The following is an 18,465-nucleotide window of genomic DNA, read 5'->3' as shown; positions in this document are numbered from 1 at the left end:
CGGATGCGTTGATACAAGTAGTAGTAGTACAGATGATGCGGCGTGAATAACGGATCGTTGCTTGCTTTTGATGATGAGTGCGAGGCGAGGCGAGGCAGCGGACAGATGAGAGATCGGATGCGTGTATGTGGCGATGCTACATGGTCTGGCGGCCCGCCAGCGCGTCATTGCGAGTCTGTTGATGTGCGTTAAGAATAAATTATATGGCGGCGTCTGTGGGTCCGGGCTTCGGCGAGGAGAGAAACGTGCACGACGCGTGCGTCGACCGGACTCTCCTTCTTCGTTCAACCTCCCGTCCCACGACTCTATTTGTCGGGTGATTCCGTCATATGGTCCTCTGCAGTGCAGGAATAGATCAGGTCTGCAAACAGGAACCGATGCGCATACACGCATATATAGAGCGGGCAAGGAAGGTACGCACTTTGACTACGGACCACTGCAAGATGAGCTGCTGAATGCGTTCGCGCAGGGCCTTCTGGCAAATATCGCACGAGAGGTGCTCTCCAAGAGGACACAGCGCACTCTCCATGGTACCCGTGGACAAATCTGACGCATACCAATACTCAGTACCCGCTCACATCGCCGCATACACAGCAACATGCACTCACCAGGCCTAGCGTCCCATGCAAGATACGCCGATGCGAGCGCCCACGCGCGCGTCAGCTTCTTCTGCTCGACAAAATCGCACCCCGGCGTCGGCGCGTGCAGGTGCGGTGGGGGGAGCAGAAGCCGCTTCAGTGCGTCGATCCGGCCGAGGTGCAAGAAGAACAAGCGCTTCAGGTACGTCGAGCCCATACGCTCCGCGTCCTCGTCCGTAAGCGTCGCGAGCTGGAAGCCGAGCATGTGGCTCGAGACGGGTACCGCGAGTTCGTAGAGATCGTAGTGCGCTGCGAGCGAATACACCTCGATCGGCGCGATGGGAGCGTGCGCGAGCAGGAGTGCGTAAAGCGGCGTTCCGGGGGCGCAGTGGCGCGAGAGCGGGACACCGTACCTATGGAGCGCATCGACGGCGGCGCATAGCGTGTCGAGCGCAGGAGAGTAGTGTGCGCACGAGTGCGCATATATGGTGTGCAGCACGACGTTGAGCACGGTCGCAGGTTCGGGGACGGGGATGATGGGCCCGAGGTCGTCAGAGAGGCCGAGAGCCTTGAGGGCCGAGTTGGACTTGTGCGATTGGGGCTTGGCGGGGAGGAGGCCGCGGAAGCCGTTGTCGGAAGCGCCGAGGACCTGGTGCGAGTGGACGTAGAAGAAGACGGCATCTGAGGAGAGGAAGATGAGGTCGGGCGGGATGGGGTTGAGGTTCGCGCCCGGGAAGAAGGTGGTGGAGACTGAGACGACGGAGGAGAGGTCGGGGACGAGCTCGGTCGGGGTGCCTTTGCTGGAGTCCTGCGGTGGCGGTGTTTCAAACGCGTGATCGCAGTGGGCGATAGGGGTGGTTAGCGGGCTTTTCGACGGCAGACGTGAGTTAGGCCCTTGACTCACGGGTGGAGTGGGCACCTGGGACGGAGTGGTGGGAACGGCGGACCTCTCCGTCACGCGCTTTTCAGGCGCAGGGGATGTTCCCTCGGCGGGGTCGGAGACAAACTGAAGAACGGAATCCCACTCAGGGCTATCCATGATTGGTGCAAGGAAATGAGTCGATGGGTAGGGCAATGCAGGCAGGCGAGCAAGGTGGGCGAACCACGAGTACTACCCGGTGCAGAGATCTAATGATACAGGGAGAGCTGGATGCAGACTATGAAGAGGAAAGGCGCATGCAGGGGCGGGGTGGAGCGAGGGTTTGCAGGAAGAAAGATGGAACGGAGACGAGGGCGATTCTGATGCAGGAACGAGATATAAGGTCAGCGGGGAACGTCATGGGCGCGGAGGATAGGATATGCTAGCGATGCATTCGTGCCATCCTCTCGGTGCCGTGGAGTGCAAATATCCATCGCGTTCTCCGATGTCATGCCGCCCACAAAAAGCCATCGACTCGAGCGAAGATACTTACTCCGAGAATGCCAGGCCTTCAAGTGGTTGGTGGCTGGGAGGATGAGCAGAAGGCAGAGGAGTAAGTCGCAGCTGGGTTGATCAGCCGACGGCACACGCCAAGCGCCGGCCCAAGACGCGTCGCGTCATGCACGCGATCGTTCCATCGCTGCGAGCCGCCTCGAGTCCCCGCCCGTTCCGCTCCCCTGCCTCGTTCCTCCCCATTAACCTCATGCTCGCCCTGCAACGCCCGTTCCAATGACGCAGGAGACTACGCGGCCTAGACCGTTTCTCCTCCGCATACATCATGTTATCGTACAAGCTAAAGTAGAGGGTATCGACGTCAAGAAATTCTACATATCTACACACTACCGCCCCTTGTCCTCCGCAAGAATCGCATCGTTCAGCTCGTCCAGAGGTGCCAGTTCCTTCTTGTCTACCAGGTTGAACTGCATCCCAATCACACTTGAGCGATCGCCCGACGCGCATACACGTACGACGCACCTCGTTCACAAAGAGAAAGAAATGCCGGTAGCTCGTATTTAGGTGCGCTGCGAATAAGATCAGCGACAACGACATCGGACGGCTAAGAGCGCAATCGGGTTCCGGCTATCGGATACGACAGTTCATCCATGTAAGTTGACGCGGCATCACCACGACTGCATCTCGTCCACACTAGATGCGCTTATGTCCGCGTAAGGACCACCCAGGCGCTCGAAACCTGGAACGAATACAACTGTTGCCGGTGCTATAGCACTGCACATGATACCACACGACCCGCGGACAACGCGTCATCGAGAGCACTAGAAGAGACAGAAAAGGAAGACCAAAAGAAGAAACGAATAAACACACCCTCGATGCCCAGCGCACAGATGTGGTCAAAATGGTTGCTGTACAAGTGCGCATACACGCGGAACAGCCGCCGGAAGATCGTGCGCACCGTGTCGTGGAAGCCCTTGCGGAATGGCACGCCTGCATGCAGAGGGTAGAGTCAACCAGGGCAGATTGCGAAGAGACAGCATGGGTCAACGCGGTCGAGCATGAAGAGGCAGGAGGAATATGCCCACCGATCTTGTTCGGAAACACCTCCTCGTTGTCGAGCAAGCTCTGTGTCCAGTTCATGAGCGCGTCGACGTACTCTGGCGCGGGCAGCTTTGTCGGCCGCTTGTATCGCACGCCATCTTCCCAGAGGTACTCGTATCTGCGGCCCCAGTGTCACCTATTATGGACACGGCATTGTGTAGAAGGCACACTGACCGTGGGCCTGCGGACATTATCGGGCACTGTAGATGTGGCTATGAGCTGCCATTCGAATGGGAACAACGTTAATCGAGGACATACCTCTTGTGGCGTGCAGAACTCTGTGACCGTCCCGTACAACATGTTCAAATGGTTGAAAAAGTCCACCGCTGCACCCACGTCCTAATCAGTACGTAGAAACCTCGAACGATGAGAAAAGACGCGCGCACCGTGCACCGCCAGCCACTCATCCTCATCCTCGCCCTCCGGGAGCTTCACCGCGAGGCGGAGGTTGCCTGAGCCCTGACGTAATTCCCACAATGAGATTCTGCACATTGGGAACGAGCAAGCACACTCACGAGTGTCGCTTCGGCATATTTGCGCAGTTGGTACTGCCTCGTGCCCTCGGGCACGTCCTTGCGCGGCTTGAACGTGCGCGTCTTGCCGCTGTAGCCGTATAGCAATCAGAGCATTCAGCGAGACAAGCACAACGGACTCACAGGCCAAAGAACGAGGACATTCTGTCTCTATATATTTAATGGAGAGGAGGGTATCTTGGTGATCCAGCCCCGGGAACGGTTGGTATCAAGCGTGGTGGCCGGCGAGTTGGACGTTAACGTTTCGCGCGCTCGTCGCTTGGGCACGTGCGTGCGCAGATCGTTATCTGGGTGAAGTAGTAAAGCGTGATACCGTACTTGCTCGTAGAGTACCTCTTTCAGAAGTCTTCCCCGTCGACTCGGAGGGCGATTGAATGCGCTCCTTGTGGCCCGAGGCAGTTGATCGACAGGATAATGGCGTGCGGTCGGACGTCCGACGCGAGTTGTAGGTGAACGGGATCGCGAGATATTTTCAGGACACAAATATTAACTGACAGCCCGCGCCGGTTTAGCTTCAAGTAGCTGTGAAGCACACGTGCGAAGTCTTAAACGCGCCGCGTGCCATTAATAGCCGCCCGACGCGCTGGTGGCAAAGTGTGGAGCGCCACCAGCGCTTCGTCTTCGTCGGCATGCTATCGCGCACGCCAGGGGGTGTGAACCTTTCATGCTCTGCTTGCACGTTAGTTATAGTCACGCCCAATGCTTTAATAAAGCTTTATCCGTCCCTTCCTTGTCGATCTCGCCCCTTCCACTCCATGACGCAAAGGGGTGATCTGACAAAGCACTCAGGGTGCGCATATATACAGCACGCTCCACGCTGTAGGTTTCTCCGAACGACCGTTTGCCTCAGTTGTCTCTGTAGCTCCAGTCTGTCTATCTAATCCATCCCCGGTCACCTCACTGTCATGGGCCGCATCCTGTTCGTGTTCACGTCTGCCAACAAGACGCTTACCGGCGCACAGACGGGCTGGTACCTCCCCGAGGCCGCCCACCCGTACTATGGTGAATCGCATCGGCCAGATTCACTTCCTCCTATCGAACTGAAATACGTGCTCGCAGTGCTCGCCCCGCACCACACCATCGACTTCGCCTCTCCGAAAGGGCCCAACCCGCCCGTGGACGAAGACAGCGTGCGGATGTTCAAGGACGACGAGAGCGTCCGCTTCCTGCAGGACGAGACCGTAAAGAAGCAGCTCGCGAGCGCAAAGAAGCTCTCCGAAGTAAACTCCGCCGAATATGACGCGGTCTTCTATGTCGGCGGGCACGGGCCCGTGCTCGACCTCGCGACGGACCCCGTGAACATCAAGCTCGCCTCGGAGTTCTGGCGCGCCGGCAAGGTCACGTCTGCCGTCTGCCACGGACCCGCGTGAGTGAAGCTAGTATCACTCGGCGTATGAGGCATTCTGACATCTCTCGCGCAGAGCGCTCGTCGGCGTGACGGACAGACAAGGCGCGCCGATCTTCAGCGGACGGAAGGCGACATGCTTCTCGGACACCGAAGAGGTACAGGTTAACAAAGTAAAGGTGCGTCCACAGCAGCGCTGCTACGGTACTGGAACAATACTCATTGCAAATTTGCTTTAGGACATTCCCTTCCTTGTGGAAGACAGGATCAAGCAGCTCGGTGGCGCCTATGAGAAGGCCGCGGAACCATGGGGGGTACGTGTCCATCTGGATGACAATGTGGCGCACCACGTTGACTTTGTATTTCCAGGTGCACGTCGTGGTTGATGGGAAACTGATCACCGGCCAAAACCCTGCGTCTGCGAAGGGTGTTGGTGAGGCCATCCAAAAGGCTCTGACAGCTTGAGGGACTGTGTGGAAAGTCGGGCGTCGACAAGTGTACGATACTGTAGTTTCAACAAAACCAACGCATGGAAACGTATGAGCATGCTTGATGAGATTGCGGAAAACAGAACGAGCAGAGAACAAGAGGTCAAATATACGCAACAGACATCACCCATCCCTTCTTCAGCGCGAAGCCATCCAAAGCCTCTTTTGCGACCGACGCAAGCTCCGACGAGTCGAACAACACCTGTGCCATTTTGACTTTCTGACCTGCCGCATTTGGTGTTGGCGACTGTGCGACGTGCGTTGATTGGAAGCCTTGATATCTGTACAATCTCCGATATAAAGACTATCGCCGCCGGTATAAAGGTCACGACGCACTGTTGAAATAGGACAGAAAGCACATCATCCGTGACCTCTTGCGGTAGATTTGTACACAGCAACCGAGCGGACTGGTATTGTACGACCGTGGGCATGACACCTGACGCTGCAACAGACGGAACATATCAGAATCCTGAAGAAGAACCATGTTGAAATAGATACCGTCGACGTCCGCGGAGGCCTGCTTCGCGCCCTCCTCATCATCTTCAATCTCCATCTCCTCATCGTCCTCATAGTCATTTTTCTCCCTCTTCGTTCCTCGCCCATCCTCGCCCATCTCCTCCTCGCGTGACCGCTTTTCGCCCGCCGTACCGTTCGCCTGTCGGCCGTTAGTCACTGGGAGGATCTTCGCTTGCACTGCCTCCGGCGGAATGAAGTTGGGATCTTCGCGCTGTAGGGTCGCATACGACTTGTTCTTCGCATACTCGATCCGCTGTGGGACGCGTCCATTCAGGGCTTATTCGCATCAACGACTTCCAAACGCAGCGGCTCTTAGATGGATGGCGCACCATCGGTTTGTCATAAAACACAGTACCTTCGCAGGCACGCATGGCCGTGGTCGCGCCCGCCAGGTCGTCGAACACGAGGAAGGCTTGCCCCCGCATTTTCGCGCCCTTCATGGCGACGATGTCGATGACCCGCCCATACGTCGTGAAGAGCGCATACAGCTGTGTGCGTAGCTCTTGCTTGTTGACCTTGTCATTCAGGTTATGGACGTACAAGGTCGCGTTTGGCTGCGTGGTCGACATGGTGGGAGCAAGCAGGTTGAAGATGAGCTGAAGTTGGCGTCGTAGGTGTTGATGCCTGAATCTCTGAATCTGGACGTGGGTGTTTAGCCGAATATGCTCTCTTCCCACGGTTTTTCTTTGTTGTCATGTCACGCTCCGGCGCTCTTTCGGGCTGTTTGCCGGCACATCACGCAGGAGCGCGTCGGCAACGCCGGCCGGGACCGGAGCCATCAGGGCAGGGGTTGCTGTGCACGCACACACGTTCTCAACAATTTTCCCTGGGGCGCTAAGGAACAGGTGTCAGGAAGGTCAACAACACGATCTCCTTCCGACCCTCTCCCACTGCCTCACCGCTGTCCGCTGTGAGTTACTCCTCCGCGATCGTAGAGTTCGGCTCACTATTCGCTTCGACGCGTTAAACAGGCCTGCTCACGATTGCAGACGTCGTGTCGCGTCTCAAATCCTAACGGACGCGTCTTTGGACTTCTTATGAAACATTGACGTGGTACACGCTCACGCCGTCTGCTATGAACGTCCAACAGGCCCCAGAGTGGCTTCCGTCGTATCTCATTCCTTTCTTTACGCTCTCATACCCAACGGCTCCCCCGGCAGCGCCGGACTCGTTTCCGAACGCCTCGTACTACAAGAATGGCTTGCTAGATGGTTGTCTCATCATCACCTTTATCGCCGTGATGGCCGTCCTACGTGACGTGGCGCGTCTATGGATCCTGGAGCCTTTCTGCAGTTGGAAGTTGACGCGGGATTTGAGGCTCAGCCTGCAAGCCAAGCGTGCAGCGGCAAATGGGAACGGAAAGGCGAATGGCGCGACGAATGGAGTAGGGAAGGTGAACGGCGTGGCAAATGGAATGGGGAAGGCGAACGGCGTGGCAAATAGAATCGGGGAAGCCAACGGCCACATCGTCGTCAACGGAAAGGCCAACGGCGTCGCGAACGGCAATGGGCATGCAGTGTATGCCAACGAGAATGGACATACCGTATATGTGAGCGGTGTGGTGATCTCGCGAAAACAGGCCAAGAAAATACACAGAAGTGTGCTCCGCTTCGCTGAACAAGGCTGGCCCGTGATATACTACTCCTGTTTGTGGTCCCTAGGCGTGGTCAGTACCTTCCACGACTTGCAGTAATCGCGCGCCTGACGATTCGCGTAGTATGTTCACAGCAATCTACCTACGAAAATCCTCAATCCCATAGATGTGTGGACAAGTTATCCTCATATACCCCTCGCTGCTCCTCTCAAGTTCTACTATCTCCTGCAAACCGCTTTCTACTGTCATCAAATACTAATCCTCAATGCTGAGGCTCGTCGCAAGGATCACTGGCAAATGATGACGCACCATATTATCACAGTTGCTCTCATGGTCGCGAGCTACTTCTTCAACTTCACGCGCGTGGGTTGTCTGATATTGATGATCACGGACTGGTGTGACATATTCTTGCCGGTGAGTAGTAAAGCCAATTCGTCGGCTTGCGTAGTCTGATCATTCGTCAAGCTCGCGAAAATGTTCCGCTATCTGTCGCTCTCTACCCTTTGCGATGTGACATTCGTCTGGTTTATGATCTCATGGGCCGTAACGCGACATGCATTATTCATTCTCGTCATCATCTCTACATACACTGCTATGAACACTATACCTCCACGCTTGGACGTCGAGCACGGTTTTTACACGACTAGGGAAATCTTTTCGGGCTTCCTTGTCCTCCTTTCGATGCTACAGGTACGTATTTTTTCAGCCGGCCTTCTTGCTGGGCTAACGTCTCTGCAGGTGATCCAGATCATGTGGTTCTGGATGATCTGTCGGGTTGCTTGGAGAGTGGTCAGCGGCCAGGGCGCTGAAGACTCACGCAGCGATGACGAAGAGTGAGTGTGTTTTTCTGACGATGAAGTACGGGTTTACCCACATCACGCAGTGGCGATGACTTGGACGAGGAAACCAAGAAGGATCGGTGATACTTCAAGCTTGCTCGCTTGCTCTTTTGTTCCGACTGTTCCTGGTTTTCCCCCTTGTCCTATCAGTTATTGTTGTCTGACTAGCATAGCCTTCTCGTGTACTTGTTGCGTTATTTTGAATGAAGTCGCCCGTGTGTCTCTAACTCTGCGAGTGTGCCACAGCAACCAGTACGGTTGCCTAATCGAGACAATCGAGTGACCTAACGGGCCTCAGTGCTAGTGCTCGCCGCGTCACGCTCACGCGCCGAACTCCTTCTCCGCTACCCTTCCCTTAGATCGTGTTCAACTTATACTCTGCGCACAACCTATATCCGCACCTGAGCCGCACGGGCAGAGCAATATGATGGCCAGCTTTATGAGCTACTTTGGCGGGCGCCGCGATACAAAGCAATCCTCACGAGATGCGATTGTCACGCTGCGGCAGCAGCTGCAGTTGATAGACAAGAAGGAGGAGTACCTGCAGAGGAAGATCGATGAGGAGATGAGAAAGGCGAGGGCGAACGCTGTTACGAACAAGCCTGGTGAGTGGGCATCCGTGTGTAGCTGACGGTCGGACAACTCAACTGTGCGGTACCCTGTCCTATCACCTCCGCAGCTGCCACTGCCGCTCTGAGACGAAAGAAGGCGACGGAGCAGGAGCTCGAACGACTGCAGGGCACACGTTTCCAGCTCGAGATGCAGGTAAATACCCTAGAGTCGGCGAGCTTCAATGCGGAGACTATGGCGGCGATGAAGAAAGCGAGCGGTGCTCTGAAGGACATCCACGGCAGGCTGTACGGCGTGCGCATATCGTCATGCTTGGCTACTGACGTATGTTCATAGAACAATTGACAAGGTGGATACGACGATGGCTGAGATCCAGGAGCAGACGCAACTGGCGAACGAAGTCTCAGAAGCCATCTCGGCAGCCACATATTCCGGCGTGGACATCGACGAGGTCTGTCATCCATACTAATCACACGAGCTTTCCGTATCTAACGGGTGGTTTTAGGAGGACCTGAAGGCTGAATTGGCTGATATCGAGCAAGATGAGTTGAACGAGAGGCTCATGGGTGCAGATCATGTGCCATTGCATCTGCCCGCAGGTCCGAGCAAAGTGGAGGAAGGTGTGTACTTCTGGCAGCAGATGTATGAATTCAGGTTGACAGGTACATCAGGGCGGCAACCGGTTGCACTCGAGGACGATGAGGAGGCGCAGCTCAAAGAGTTACAGGCAGCGCTGGCGATGTAGTATACCCATTCATGCACATCGCCTCTCCCCCATTCTTTCCTGACGTGTCTCTTGACTAATCTGCTGTTGCCGTTACATTATAATGCCGGGCCTTTTCTTTCTCCTGTTTCGTGTGTTTTATTAGTGCTATCACCGCTATGATGTGACATTGTACGTCCCCTGCATTTCTTATATCATTCGTCGGATGAGCGACGTCAGCCGTCGACTAGAGGGACTTGGACGCGAACAGGTCAAAGCAAGGCAACTATGTACGTACATATACATGTACACCAGGGAAGAGTCATTAAGCAATAAACATGCAAGTTTGCTGAGGTTGTGCTTGATTGCGATGTGAATGACAAGGGTAGTGTTGTAAGTTATGGGGTTATAATCAGCAGACGACAATGCAACTTTCAGCAAAACGGAACCCGGATAAAAATAGCGACTCGATACACCTTCGTAAGTCCATGCAAGATATGCTCTACCAAGAAGTTGAAGTGCCTATAGGTGAGGGGAATCGTCGCTGCGTCATGTGAAACCACGGATACCGAGTACTCGGCGTACATCACTCGTGAAGCGTAGTGAATCAAGAACGGGTAGCAGGTCAAGCAGTGCTTCATCGTGTGGGTCATGCGTCCATCCCTCTATAGGAACGCCGTTGGCTACAAAAAGTGGAAGATTCAGGAATGACGCATAGACACAGCTATACAGCGCTAACCTTCATTGACACTATAACATGCAGGTGAATTGTCGATTAGACAGACTCGAGCCAAGTCGGCTTCAACAATTGAAAGATCTTTCGTGTATGAACCGTTCGGAAGTTGCGTACACGACTGGGGGAAAGGGCCATCCTTCTGCGTAAGTAAGGCAACCTATCGATAATCTGGTACACACCTCTCTGAAGAAGCGCCGGGTCAGGATTCCCCGCCCGGCGTCTAGCCAGTCGATAACGGGGTCGGCGTATTCTTGCATAGATGCCGTGAACACCACGAGCGTGTACCACCCCGATACCTAAAGGCAATATCGACACATCGTCCGACAGTAGTCGCGGCAGACTGACCTTTCTAAGGAAATAATCCACAAAAGGCCGTTTGTACACATGGTATAACGTGCTGCGTCCACCCAACACCACCTCCACAACATGCCCTGCACCCTTGTTACCGCGTCCGAAAATACCTAACAAGCCGCCGCCGCTCGAGCCGGAATGCATCGGTCTCGAGGTCGAATGTATCAACGTCTCGTCAAGGTCCAGTACGAGTGTCTTCGGGAGGAGGTGGAATGGTTTCTTATGCGCCGCCACACTGGGAGTTGATGTGCGGGATGGAGCCTGGACATGTTGTGGTGTAGATAGATCCGCCGGAGAAGATGGGGAAGATGTGGGTGCGGTTTGTACACTAGCCTGAGGTTCCTGAGGAGACGTTGTGTCCGAGAGCGGATGACTGACAGTAAGACCAGGTGGTCCTGGAGGAAAGATTGCAGGCGGTGGTGGTGGTGGTGACGGATGCAATGGTGGTGGTGGGATTGCTGGCTGGAAGGGCGACTCTAGATGGTCTAATGATACAGGTTTCTCGTCCTTACTCTCGTCTTCAGTGTCCTTCTCTTCGTCTGAGACATCCTCTACTGCAACTTCCTCCAATACACGCGCCGGCTCTTGCCTCGTTAACGATCGCCAAGCAACGCAGATGGCATGCCAGAATTGCAGGATGATGCGCACGAAGAGTAAACTTCGGAGGATGCTTTCAGAAGCAGTCTTTGGCCGTGTTGCCTTCTCTGTCTGCGATAGAGACGGACGTCGAGAGGAAGACCGAGCTGCCTGTGTCGGTGATGCTGTAGACAAGCGTCGAGGGAAATATGGTCCCGGCTCGTTTACGGATGCAATAGCATTGACCGCAGGTGACGAAAGAGACCGCTTCAGTGTCCACGACCTCTCAGGCGATCCACCAGGAGAGGGCACGCGGAACGTCTTGGTCGACCATGACCTCGCTCGGCCAGATCTGGTCTCTCCAGCGACAGACGGCGGTACTTCAGAAGCAGGCGTAGACGGTGGCGCGCGTGGAGAGGCTAGCACATCGAACTGGCGCGACAGGTAGGCGAGCGAATTCATCTGCGTCTCGCCGACGCTAGTGAATGCTGCCGCGAGCAGGAGGTCCAGAAAAGCGAGCAGGAAATGAATTGTGGGAGATGTGGGACGAGACGGGAACAGGTCACGGAGACGGTGGCGGACGGACCAGAGTCGCGTGTAGCGTGCGTCGTCTTCGCGTTCAGGCGAGTTGCTTTCTCCCATCGTCGTCTGTTAGGTTTGTTCCTCCCGCTCCCTCTTGTATTCGTCCCGAACGCGCGCTGGTATCTTCCTGTAAAATATGCTCAACCTTGCTCCGTCCGGCACCGCCCCGAGTACGCTCGTGCTCAGCTGGACCATCCCCAATGCCCCCATTCCGCCGTGTAAAAGCCGCTGTCGTATCTGGTGCAAAACGCTGGCTATATCGAGCTCGACTCCGCTCCTCGCTTGCTTCTGTGCTGTACCCATCTCCGAATATCTCTGTCCTCGGAACGACTGCTTTTCTGCTCGGATACACGTGCAATTTACCTATCTCACTGCTGGTCGAACGTGCGAGAGATCCTGCCGGATCGCAATGCTTATTCCCTCTTCTCATCAGCGTCTTCCCACCCTACCGCTCGATATGAAGGTTTATCAGCAACGTGCTGCGTAGGAATCGGCCTATGGGGAACGCACGCATGATCGACCGGCTTAAATGGACTGCTGCTGTTGAGGCGGGAGCGGATGAGGTCCGACGTTCAGCTGATTAGCCCTTGACACGTTTGACGACGGAGGACCATTCTTCCAACAACATTCCGGGTCATGCAAGGGTCGGTGCAACCGCCGTTAACATGACACTTGTTACAGTGATCACTCGTCCATGCTGCGTGAGCCACTTGCATTTTGCCGGTGGACTTAGCACACAGATGCATCGTTACCAGTTTCGCACTCCCTATCTGCGTTCTCAATGCACATTCGTGTCGTGCATATCGTCATGTAGTCGTATATAGAAGTTCATCGATCTATTCACGTCAAGTACCGGAACCCTCTGGCACGCCCCTCCGCTTCCTCCCTCTCCATCCGCGCGTTCAGCCGCTCTAAGTGCCTCTTGAATGCGTAGCACAGCACGATGCACATCCCGTTTGCCGCAATACAAATTGCATACGAGTAGCGGTACGAAAGTCCCCATTTCGATGGCCACACGTACCTGTCGGCGTATATGAGCCTGTGTCAACACTTGGTAAAAATGGGCACTCACGAGCCGGCGATATTCCCGAGCTGCGAGAACGCGTTGATGAAGGCGAGCGCGACGGCGCGCTTCGCGGGCGGCCGCGGTATCGAATTGCTCACCCAGGCGAGGAAGGTAATGAAGCCCGCATACGACTGAGCCATTAGGAACCTGCAAGGTTCATGCAGCTTGCATGAATGCACGTCCGAAATGAAACAGAAAGTCGCGCACAGAGATACGTATCGCGCAGCGGTGTTCATCGTGGACAGGGCAATGATAAATCCGACGATGCCAAAGAACAGCGGGATCGCGATGTGCCAGAATCGCTCGCCCACCTTATCCGAGTGTCTAACATCATTGCATCATTGTCAGTTTCCTGCCAACACTCGAACGGGCAGCGGAATCAGCGCACCTCGCCACCGCGAATGCAACTATCGTCGCAAGCGCCCACGGCGGCGCACATAAAAGTAATGTGACCGTCGTGTCGAAGCCAAGCGTCGCCGTCAGCGTCGGGAAGAACGCGTTGAACGAGAGCGAGACGACCATGCTCGTCAGTGCAAGTGCGAGGAGCCACACCTTCCAGTCGCTCAGTGCGAGCTGCAGGCCCTCGAGCTGGGTGTGCGAGTGACCGTCCGACTTGGCGACGGGGTCCTCATCGCCGACGCCCGCGTCCTCCTCCATGCGCTTCTCGGCGAGGCGCACTTCAAGTGGGCTCAGCCACGTGTGCGAAGTGGCGGGGAAATCGGGCAGCACGAAGATAGCCACAATGGCAACGAAGACCGTGAGCGAGCCCTCGATGTAAAAGAGCCATCTGTGGATGTGTCGAACGGTTCAGATGGGCTGGAAGTGAGTGGATCGTGGAGCACGCACCGCCATGCTGAGTGCCCTAACTTGCCCTGCATGCTGTCGAGGATGCCGCTCGCGATGAGTGAGCCGAATGCATTGCTGATGAGGCTCCCGCAGGAGAGAAGCGCGGTGCGCACGCCGAGCTCGGCACGCGTGTACCACTTGGAGAGAAGGAAGAGCGCGCCGGGGAAGAAGGCAGCCTCGACGAAGCCGAGGAAAAATCGCGTGAGGAGTGCGCCGACGAAGCTGCGGATGAAATGAATGAATGAAAGGTAGGGAGACAATTAGTGGGAGGTCATACTCGGTAGTCACGCCTGTGGAATGGGTGAGCGAGCCGCATATAGGACAATAGAGGGAGGAGTGTGTACCTGTGAGGCAGGATATCATCCCCCAAATAATCATACAGCACGGTAGGTACACTGAGGGCCTGCCGATATAGTTCAAAAGCATATTACTGCATATTGTTAGCCTGGCACGTACCGAGTGAACGGGTGATTAGCACTTACGAAGGCACCTGCATCAAAATATACCCAACGTAGAGAATACTCAGGAGCGTGTCGAACTGTTCGCCAGTAAGGTGGAGGTCTTCTTCGAATCCGCGCAGTCGGGCGGCACTGTGATGAAGGAACGCGACATGATCAGTTATGCTCGAGTCGAGTTACGGTCACTTACGAGGCATTATTTCGGTCGATCTGCACGATATCAGTAGGTATCGCTCGTCGTATAACGCCTCACTCACATAGTTGAGGATATAGATGACAATGAGAATAGATATACGTGCGTCCAGCTTCCTGAGCAACTTCTTTTCCAGCTTTCTACGTGCTTCTGTGCCGCCAAACTCTTCGTCTTCGCTGATGCTGGCAGCTTCAACAGGCTGCTCCTCGATATGCTCATGCTCTTCCGTCAGGTCCTTCTTCACTGAGAGTGATGCACTGGATGAGGACGCCATAGAAAGGAGCAATGGCAAGAAACAAGCGCGGATCGACTAAGCATGCTGGCGCTGCGTGTAACATGCCGTTATATGAGCGCAGATCGTCTGGACGACGAGAGCCAATAGTGCGAGCTCCGCATCTGGAGCCCCGCAGCGCAAGCAGCAAGAATGTTGTTGCAGATGGATTTCTGATCGGCCAAGACGATGCTATAGCGGGGTACCCATTTCCTCGGGCCTTTTTCTCGGGTCTGCCGAGGAACATTGATGTCAGGAAAGCATAGTGCGAGTTGGTGCGCAACCTGAGGGAACGGCGATGTCCATGTCTTGCTCATAACAGCTGCGACATGGCTGTTCTTAGACACGCACGAATGGACGATACAAAGCGGCAGAGCGGGAGGGCAGAAAGGACAAAGGGGCCGGCCGGGCCGCCGCCGGCGACAGAAAGACTTTCTCCGACAAATGACCGAGAGTGATCGGTGCGCCACATCTCCAAGCCACTGACCCGCTCTGCACCGCGCAATGGCTGCTGCCGTGTCGCTGCTGCCCTCCGTCACGCCACCCACCTACCATCGCATCGTCTCACCCACCCTTCATATCCCTACTGATACCAGCAGGCCCATTCCTGTCGGTCTCCTCGCCTGCCAACGTGAGTGTTCTGCAGACCATCCTCTCACTGATCTAGTATGATATCTGACTTTGAGCCAGGAGATCCGCTCCTACGAGAGTTAGTAACGACCATCATCAGCTCAACCGTCTCGCAGTCTTTGTCCCCGCCATCCAACGGAAGCCAGGGCAAGAAGAATGCTACCAAGAGCACACCCTCAGAGCCGCTCGTCGAGATAATCTTGCATGATACCATCATCTTTCCAGAAGGCGGTGGACAGCCATCAGATATTGGCACCCTAACAAGCGAAGATGGTGATCTTTGGAATGTGATCGAGGTCAAACGGCACGGCGGACATGCCGTGCACTATATCCGCGCAAAGACCAGCACAGACGATGCTCTGCGCGCATTCGCACCGGGCACACGAGTCGGCGTTGCGCTAGGTGAGGAAGGCTGGAAGCGTCGACTGGACCATGTATGTTGACCATATTCCTTCCATGAGCCGTTAATGACCGTTCCACAGACTTGCATGCACACCTCGCAGCATCTCCTCTCCGCCGTCCTCGAGTCCCAACTCAACCTCTCCACACTTTCCTGGTCGATCACCGCATGGCCATCCGCTTGTTATGTCGAGATTCCTCGAGGGATGTCCGCGGATGAGATTGCACGTATCCAAGAAACCGCAAACGCTATCGTTTTCGAGGGTCGAAACGTCCACGTCGAGGTCGAAGAACTCGACAGAGATACGCTCCCAGAACCCACCAAGCTCGAGAGCGGGCGCGCTGCCGGTCAAGTACTCCCTGCAGACTACACCGGCGGCGTAAAACGCACGGTCGTCATCGACGGCATCGACCGTAGCCTGTGAGCAGTTCCCGGCCTCATTGCACAGTATGCACTGATCATTCTCGTAGATGCTGCGGCACGCATATGCCTACCGTGCACAACCTGCAGCTGTTCCTCGTGCCTCACACCGAGGCGCTCGCGCGCTCCAACACAACTTCCGCGCGACTCTACTTCTTTTCGGGCCCGCGGCTGCTGCACCACGTCACCAACACACATACGCTCCTCTCAAGCACCGCGGGCACGCTCAGCTGCGGACCACCGCTCGTGCCTGCGCGCGTGGAGCAGCTCGTAGATGAGCGCAAGCGCACGGCGAAGCGCGTCGAGGACGTCGAGGCGGAGCTGGCCGGGCGGCTCGCGAAAGACCTAGCGGACGCGGTGTTCAGCGCGGGCACCGCCGGCGCGTTTTTGCATGTGCACCGGACGGACGATCCCGCCACTGCTGGTGGTGCGCTGGGTTTCCTGAATGCGGTTTCGCTGGCGTTCACGCGGCAGATCGAGCGGGAGGCACAGGAGGAGGGACTGCAATATGTCGTGGTGTTGTCTTCGGCGCCGGCGGGGCAGAGTGCGGGGAGTACGTGTGTCATACTGGTGTTTGGTTCGGATGAGAGCGTGGTGAGAAGCGTTGGGGAGGGCTTGAAGGGGAAATTGGGCGTGAAGGGAGGAGGGAAGGGATCGAGGTGGAGTGGTAAATTTACCGGCGTGTGGAAAGAGTACAGGGAGGGTAAGCTGGTGCAGGAGGTGCTCGCGGCTGTGGAGGGCAGCCAGGCTGCATAGAGCTCGGATGCTTGTACAATTAGATCTTATATGCATATGGCACAAAATAGACATATTTACAATCATATCTAGCCGGGTCAAATCGACAATAGGAATATTACAGTGCGATGCCAATGCTATGCCTCGTTGATACCAGAATGTCACTCATTCCACTAGCCTCCTTTACTTCTGCTCCTCTGTAACGTCTTCTTCATCGTCGATACGGAATAGGTCGACTACTTCGGCAACTGGAGAAGCGATCGCAAATTAGCTCACACCAACGAACTGTTGGATTTATACGTACTATCTGCGTTATCCAGCCCAAAAGATCTATCGTCTCCAAGGACGAACATCGAACCATCCGATATGCTCTCGGAGCCATCTCCATCGCTCAAGCCCCAGTTCTCCATGCTTACATCTGTGTCCTCCTCCTCTCCACCCTCGTCGTCTCCCTCGTCTTCCTCCTCATTCGACACCCACTCGATGGTTGGGATGGAGATGCGTGAGGCGAAGTCGAGAGCGGTCCGTATGGCAGTGTTCAGGTGGAAGCGCCCGTTGATGGTGGCCATGGGTTGGAGAGGCGCGGGATCCTGTGGGGGTGCGGGGTTCTGCATTCGCTCGAATGCATCCCGATCTACGAAGTCGGTCACGTTGCGGCGAACGAGCCGCGAGATTGGCACCTCCTCGCTTCTTGTGCGCGAGCTCCCAGCTGTATGTGCGCTCTCAGCATCATCCGAACCGGTCTCCGCTGAATCCTCAGTCTCATCCTCATCCGTGTCCATGAATGACATGTCCATCTCGAACGCCTCGAAGTCGTCCTCGTCGACGTCGATTGTGATGTTGCCGTCATCTTCGTCCTCTTCCTCCTCGTCCTCATTGGGCATGTAGTCCCCGTCGGAAGATTCATTGTCTGACTCGCTGACCGGACGGATGTTCGCGAATTGGTGCCGGCAAGTGGGGCAGGTGCCGTGCTGCGCGAGAGGCTGCGTGAGTACGGGCAGGAGGTAAGGAGGCGGGTACGCACCAGGCAACGGATCCATTCAATTAGACTGCAGGTGTTTGGTGTGTGAGGGATACTGCATGAACCGAGGGAACACAGTACGCACTCTACTCGGCAGAACATATGTCCGCAGCCGACGAGCTTCGTAACGCCACTTAGAGGTATTTCCTGGGCCGCCTCTGCATGGTATTCTTGGTACGTCCCTTCGTTCTGTATGGAGCCAGAACAGATGTCCCCGAGACTATTCAAGCATATGGGGCACGAGTCCTCAATTGGGATCTCGTCCCTATTCAGCACTGGCAGTTGCAAGATCGCAGCAAGTGCACGTCCGTGAACATCAAAAGAGTCCTCCATCGCAGACCTAAGTAGTATTCAAGTCGATATTACGGGGATGCCAGGAGAGACAAGCAAGACGGACATGCGTGCGGGCCGCGGAGCAGCAAGGGCAACAAGCGCCTGCCAGCGCCAACGACGCGTCGCGCGTAAACAACGTTCGCGATGGTCACGTGGACGTCTCTGACACCATCTTCCCGAAAAGGCAAGGCCATTCGGTGGCTGAGAA

The 18,465-nt window shown here is 55.7% G+C and overlaps 11 protein-coding genes across 11 annotated transcripts; 5 read left to right on the top strand and 6 right to left on the bottom strand.

The window, feature by feature from the left end:
* Positions 1-154: 154 nt before the first annotated feature.
* On the bottom strand, positions 155-2,063 carry LAESUDRAFT_28651 (uncharacterized protein). Its single transcript, XM_040901842.1, has 5 exons — positions 1,991-2,063; positions 1,483-1,817; positions 609-1,386; positions 422-546; positions 155-337 (listed from the first exon to the last, which is right to left on the bottom strand). The coding sequence occupies exons 2-5, from the start codon at positions 1,615-1,617 to the stop codon at positions 326-328; spliced, it is 1,050 nt and encodes a 349-aa protein (XP_040770586.1). The 5' UTR covers positions 1,618-1,817; positions 1,991-2,063; the 3' UTR covers positions 155-325.
* Positions 2,064-3,993, bottom strand: LAESUDRAFT_28650 (Mob1/phocein). Its single transcript, XM_040901840.1, has 10 exons — positions 3,918-3,993; positions 3,708-3,871; positions 3,567-3,654; positions 3,438-3,510; positions 3,310-3,377; positions 3,226-3,251; positions 3,036-3,169; positions 2,821-2,940; positions 2,473-2,519; positions 2,064-2,417 (listed from the first exon to the last, which is right to left on the bottom strand). The coding sequence occupies exons 2-10, from the start codon at positions 3,725-3,727 to the stop codon at positions 2,337-2,339; spliced, it is 657 nt and encodes a 218-aa protein (XP_040770585.1). The 5' UTR covers positions 3,728-3,871; positions 3,918-3,993; the 3' UTR covers positions 2,064-2,336.
* A 496-nt stretch (positions 3,994-4,489) lies between these two features.
* LAESUDRAFT_710161 (ThiJ/PfpI) lies at positions 4,490-5,394 on the top strand (the record flags this gene model as incomplete). Its single annotated transcript, XM_040906744.1, has 4 exons — positions 4,490-4,950; positions 5,006-5,108; positions 5,169-5,243; positions 5,299-5,394. The coding sequence occupies 4 exons, from the start codon at positions 4,490-4,492 to the stop codon at positions 5,392-5,394; spliced, it is 735 nt and encodes a 244-aa protein (XP_040770584.1).
* A 126-nt stretch (positions 5,395-5,520) lies between these two features.
* LAESUDRAFT_690211 (RNA-binding domain-containing protein) lies at positions 5,521-6,502 on the bottom strand (the record flags this gene model as incomplete). Its single annotated transcript, XM_040906056.1, has 4 exons — positions 5,521-5,698; positions 5,754-5,853; positions 5,916-6,186; positions 6,263-6,502. The coding sequence occupies 4 exons, from the start codon at positions 6,500-6,502 to the stop codon at positions 5,521-5,523; spliced, it is 789 nt and encodes a 262-aa protein (XP_040770583.1).
* A 506-nt stretch (positions 6,503-7,008) lies between these two features.
* LAESUDRAFT_754089 (longevity assurance proteins LAG1/LAC1) lies at positions 7,009-8,450 on the top strand (the record flags this gene model as incomplete). The annotated part of the gene is made up of 5 exons (XM_040911843.1): positions 7,009-7,599; positions 7,651-7,941; positions 7,993-8,217; positions 8,266-8,360; positions 8,411-8,450. The coding sequence occupies 5 exons, from the start codon at positions 7,009-7,011 to the stop codon at positions 8,448-8,450; spliced, it is 1,242 nt and encodes a 413-aa protein (XP_040770582.1).
* A 241-nt stretch (positions 8,451-8,691) lies between these two features.
* Positions 8,692-9,985, top strand: LAESUDRAFT_719388 (Snf7-domain-containing protein). The gene is made up of 5 exons (XM_040907621.1): positions 8,692-8,971; positions 9,046-9,223; positions 9,273-9,387; positions 9,442-9,556; positions 9,608-9,985. The coding sequence occupies exons 1-5, from the start codon at positions 8,791-8,793 to the stop codon at positions 9,679-9,681; spliced, it is 663 nt and encodes a 220-aa protein (XP_040770581.1). The 5' UTR covers positions 8,692-8,790; the 3' UTR covers positions 9,682-9,985.
* Positions 9,986-10,188: 203 nt separating this feature from the next.
* LAESUDRAFT_639048 (NIF-domain-containing protein) lies at positions 10,189-11,764 on the bottom strand (the record flags this gene model as incomplete). Its single annotated transcript, XM_040903514.1, has 4 exons — positions 10,189-10,322; positions 10,379-10,493; positions 10,555-10,671; positions 10,721-11,764. The coding sequence occupies 4 exons, from the start codon at positions 11,762-11,764 to the stop codon at positions 10,189-10,191; spliced, it is 1,410 nt and encodes a 469-aa protein (XP_040770580.1).
* A 161-nt stretch (positions 11,765-11,925) lies between these two features.
* On the top strand, positions 11,926-12,400 carry LAESUDRAFT_719387 (uncharacterized protein). Its single transcript, XM_040907620.1, has one exon. The coding sequence runs from the start codon at positions 12,085-12,087 to the stop codon at positions 12,343-12,345; it is 261 nt and encodes an 86-aa protein (XP_040770579.1). The 5' UTR covers positions 11,926-12,084; the 3' UTR covers positions 12,346-12,400.
* Positions 12,401-12,634: 234 nt separating this feature from the next.
* Positions 12,635-15,060, bottom strand: LAESUDRAFT_690200 (MFS general substrate transporter). The gene is made up of 9 exons (XM_040906055.1): positions 14,512-15,060; positions 14,445-14,464; positions 14,279-14,386; positions 14,141-14,226; positions 14,074-14,086; positions 13,797-14,018; positions 13,339-13,737; positions 12,957-13,274; positions 12,635-12,905 (listed from the first exon to the last, which is right to left on the bottom strand). The coding sequence occupies exons 1-9, from the start codon at positions 14,719-14,721 to the stop codon at positions 12,725-12,727; spliced, it is 1,557 nt and encodes a 518-aa protein (XP_040770578.1). The 5' UTR covers positions 14,722-15,060; the 3' UTR covers positions 12,635-12,724.
* Positions 15,061-15,222: 162 nt separating this feature from the next.
* On the top strand, positions 15,223-16,924 carry LAESUDRAFT_638843 (alanyl-tRNA synthetase domain-containing protein; the record flags this gene model as incomplete). The annotated part of the gene is made up of 4 exons (XM_040903496.1): positions 15,223-15,349; positions 15,409-15,782; positions 15,831-16,168; positions 16,219-16,924. 4 exons carry the CDS (start codon positions 15,223-15,225, stop codon positions 16,922-16,924), a joined length of 1,545 nt encoding a protein of 514 aa, XP_040770577.1.
* A 162-nt stretch (positions 16,925-17,086) lies between these two features.
* LAESUDRAFT_754084 (uncharacterized protein) lies at positions 17,087-18,257 on the bottom strand (the record flags this gene model as incomplete). Its single annotated transcript, XM_040911842.1, has 4 exons — positions 17,087-17,151; positions 17,208-17,874; positions 17,928-17,952; positions 18,010-18,257. 4 exons carry the CDS (start codon positions 18,255-18,257, stop codon positions 17,087-17,089), a joined length of 1,005 nt encoding a protein of 334 aa, XP_040770576.1.
* Positions 18,258-18,465: the final 208 nt, after the last annotated feature.

The sequence above is a fragment of the Laetiporus sulphureus genome, assembly GCF_001632365.1.
Source record: "Laetiporus sulphureus 93-53 unplaced genomic scaffold LAESUscaffold_1, whole genome shotgun sequence".
In the NCBI taxonomy this organism is placed as follows: Eukaryota; Fungi; Basidiomycota; class Agaricomycetes; order Polyporales; family Laetiporaceae; genus Laetiporus; species Laetiporus sulphureus.
The sequence above is the reverse complement of the archived record's forward strand: the minus strand, read 5'-3'. Positions and strand labels throughout refer to the sequence as shown.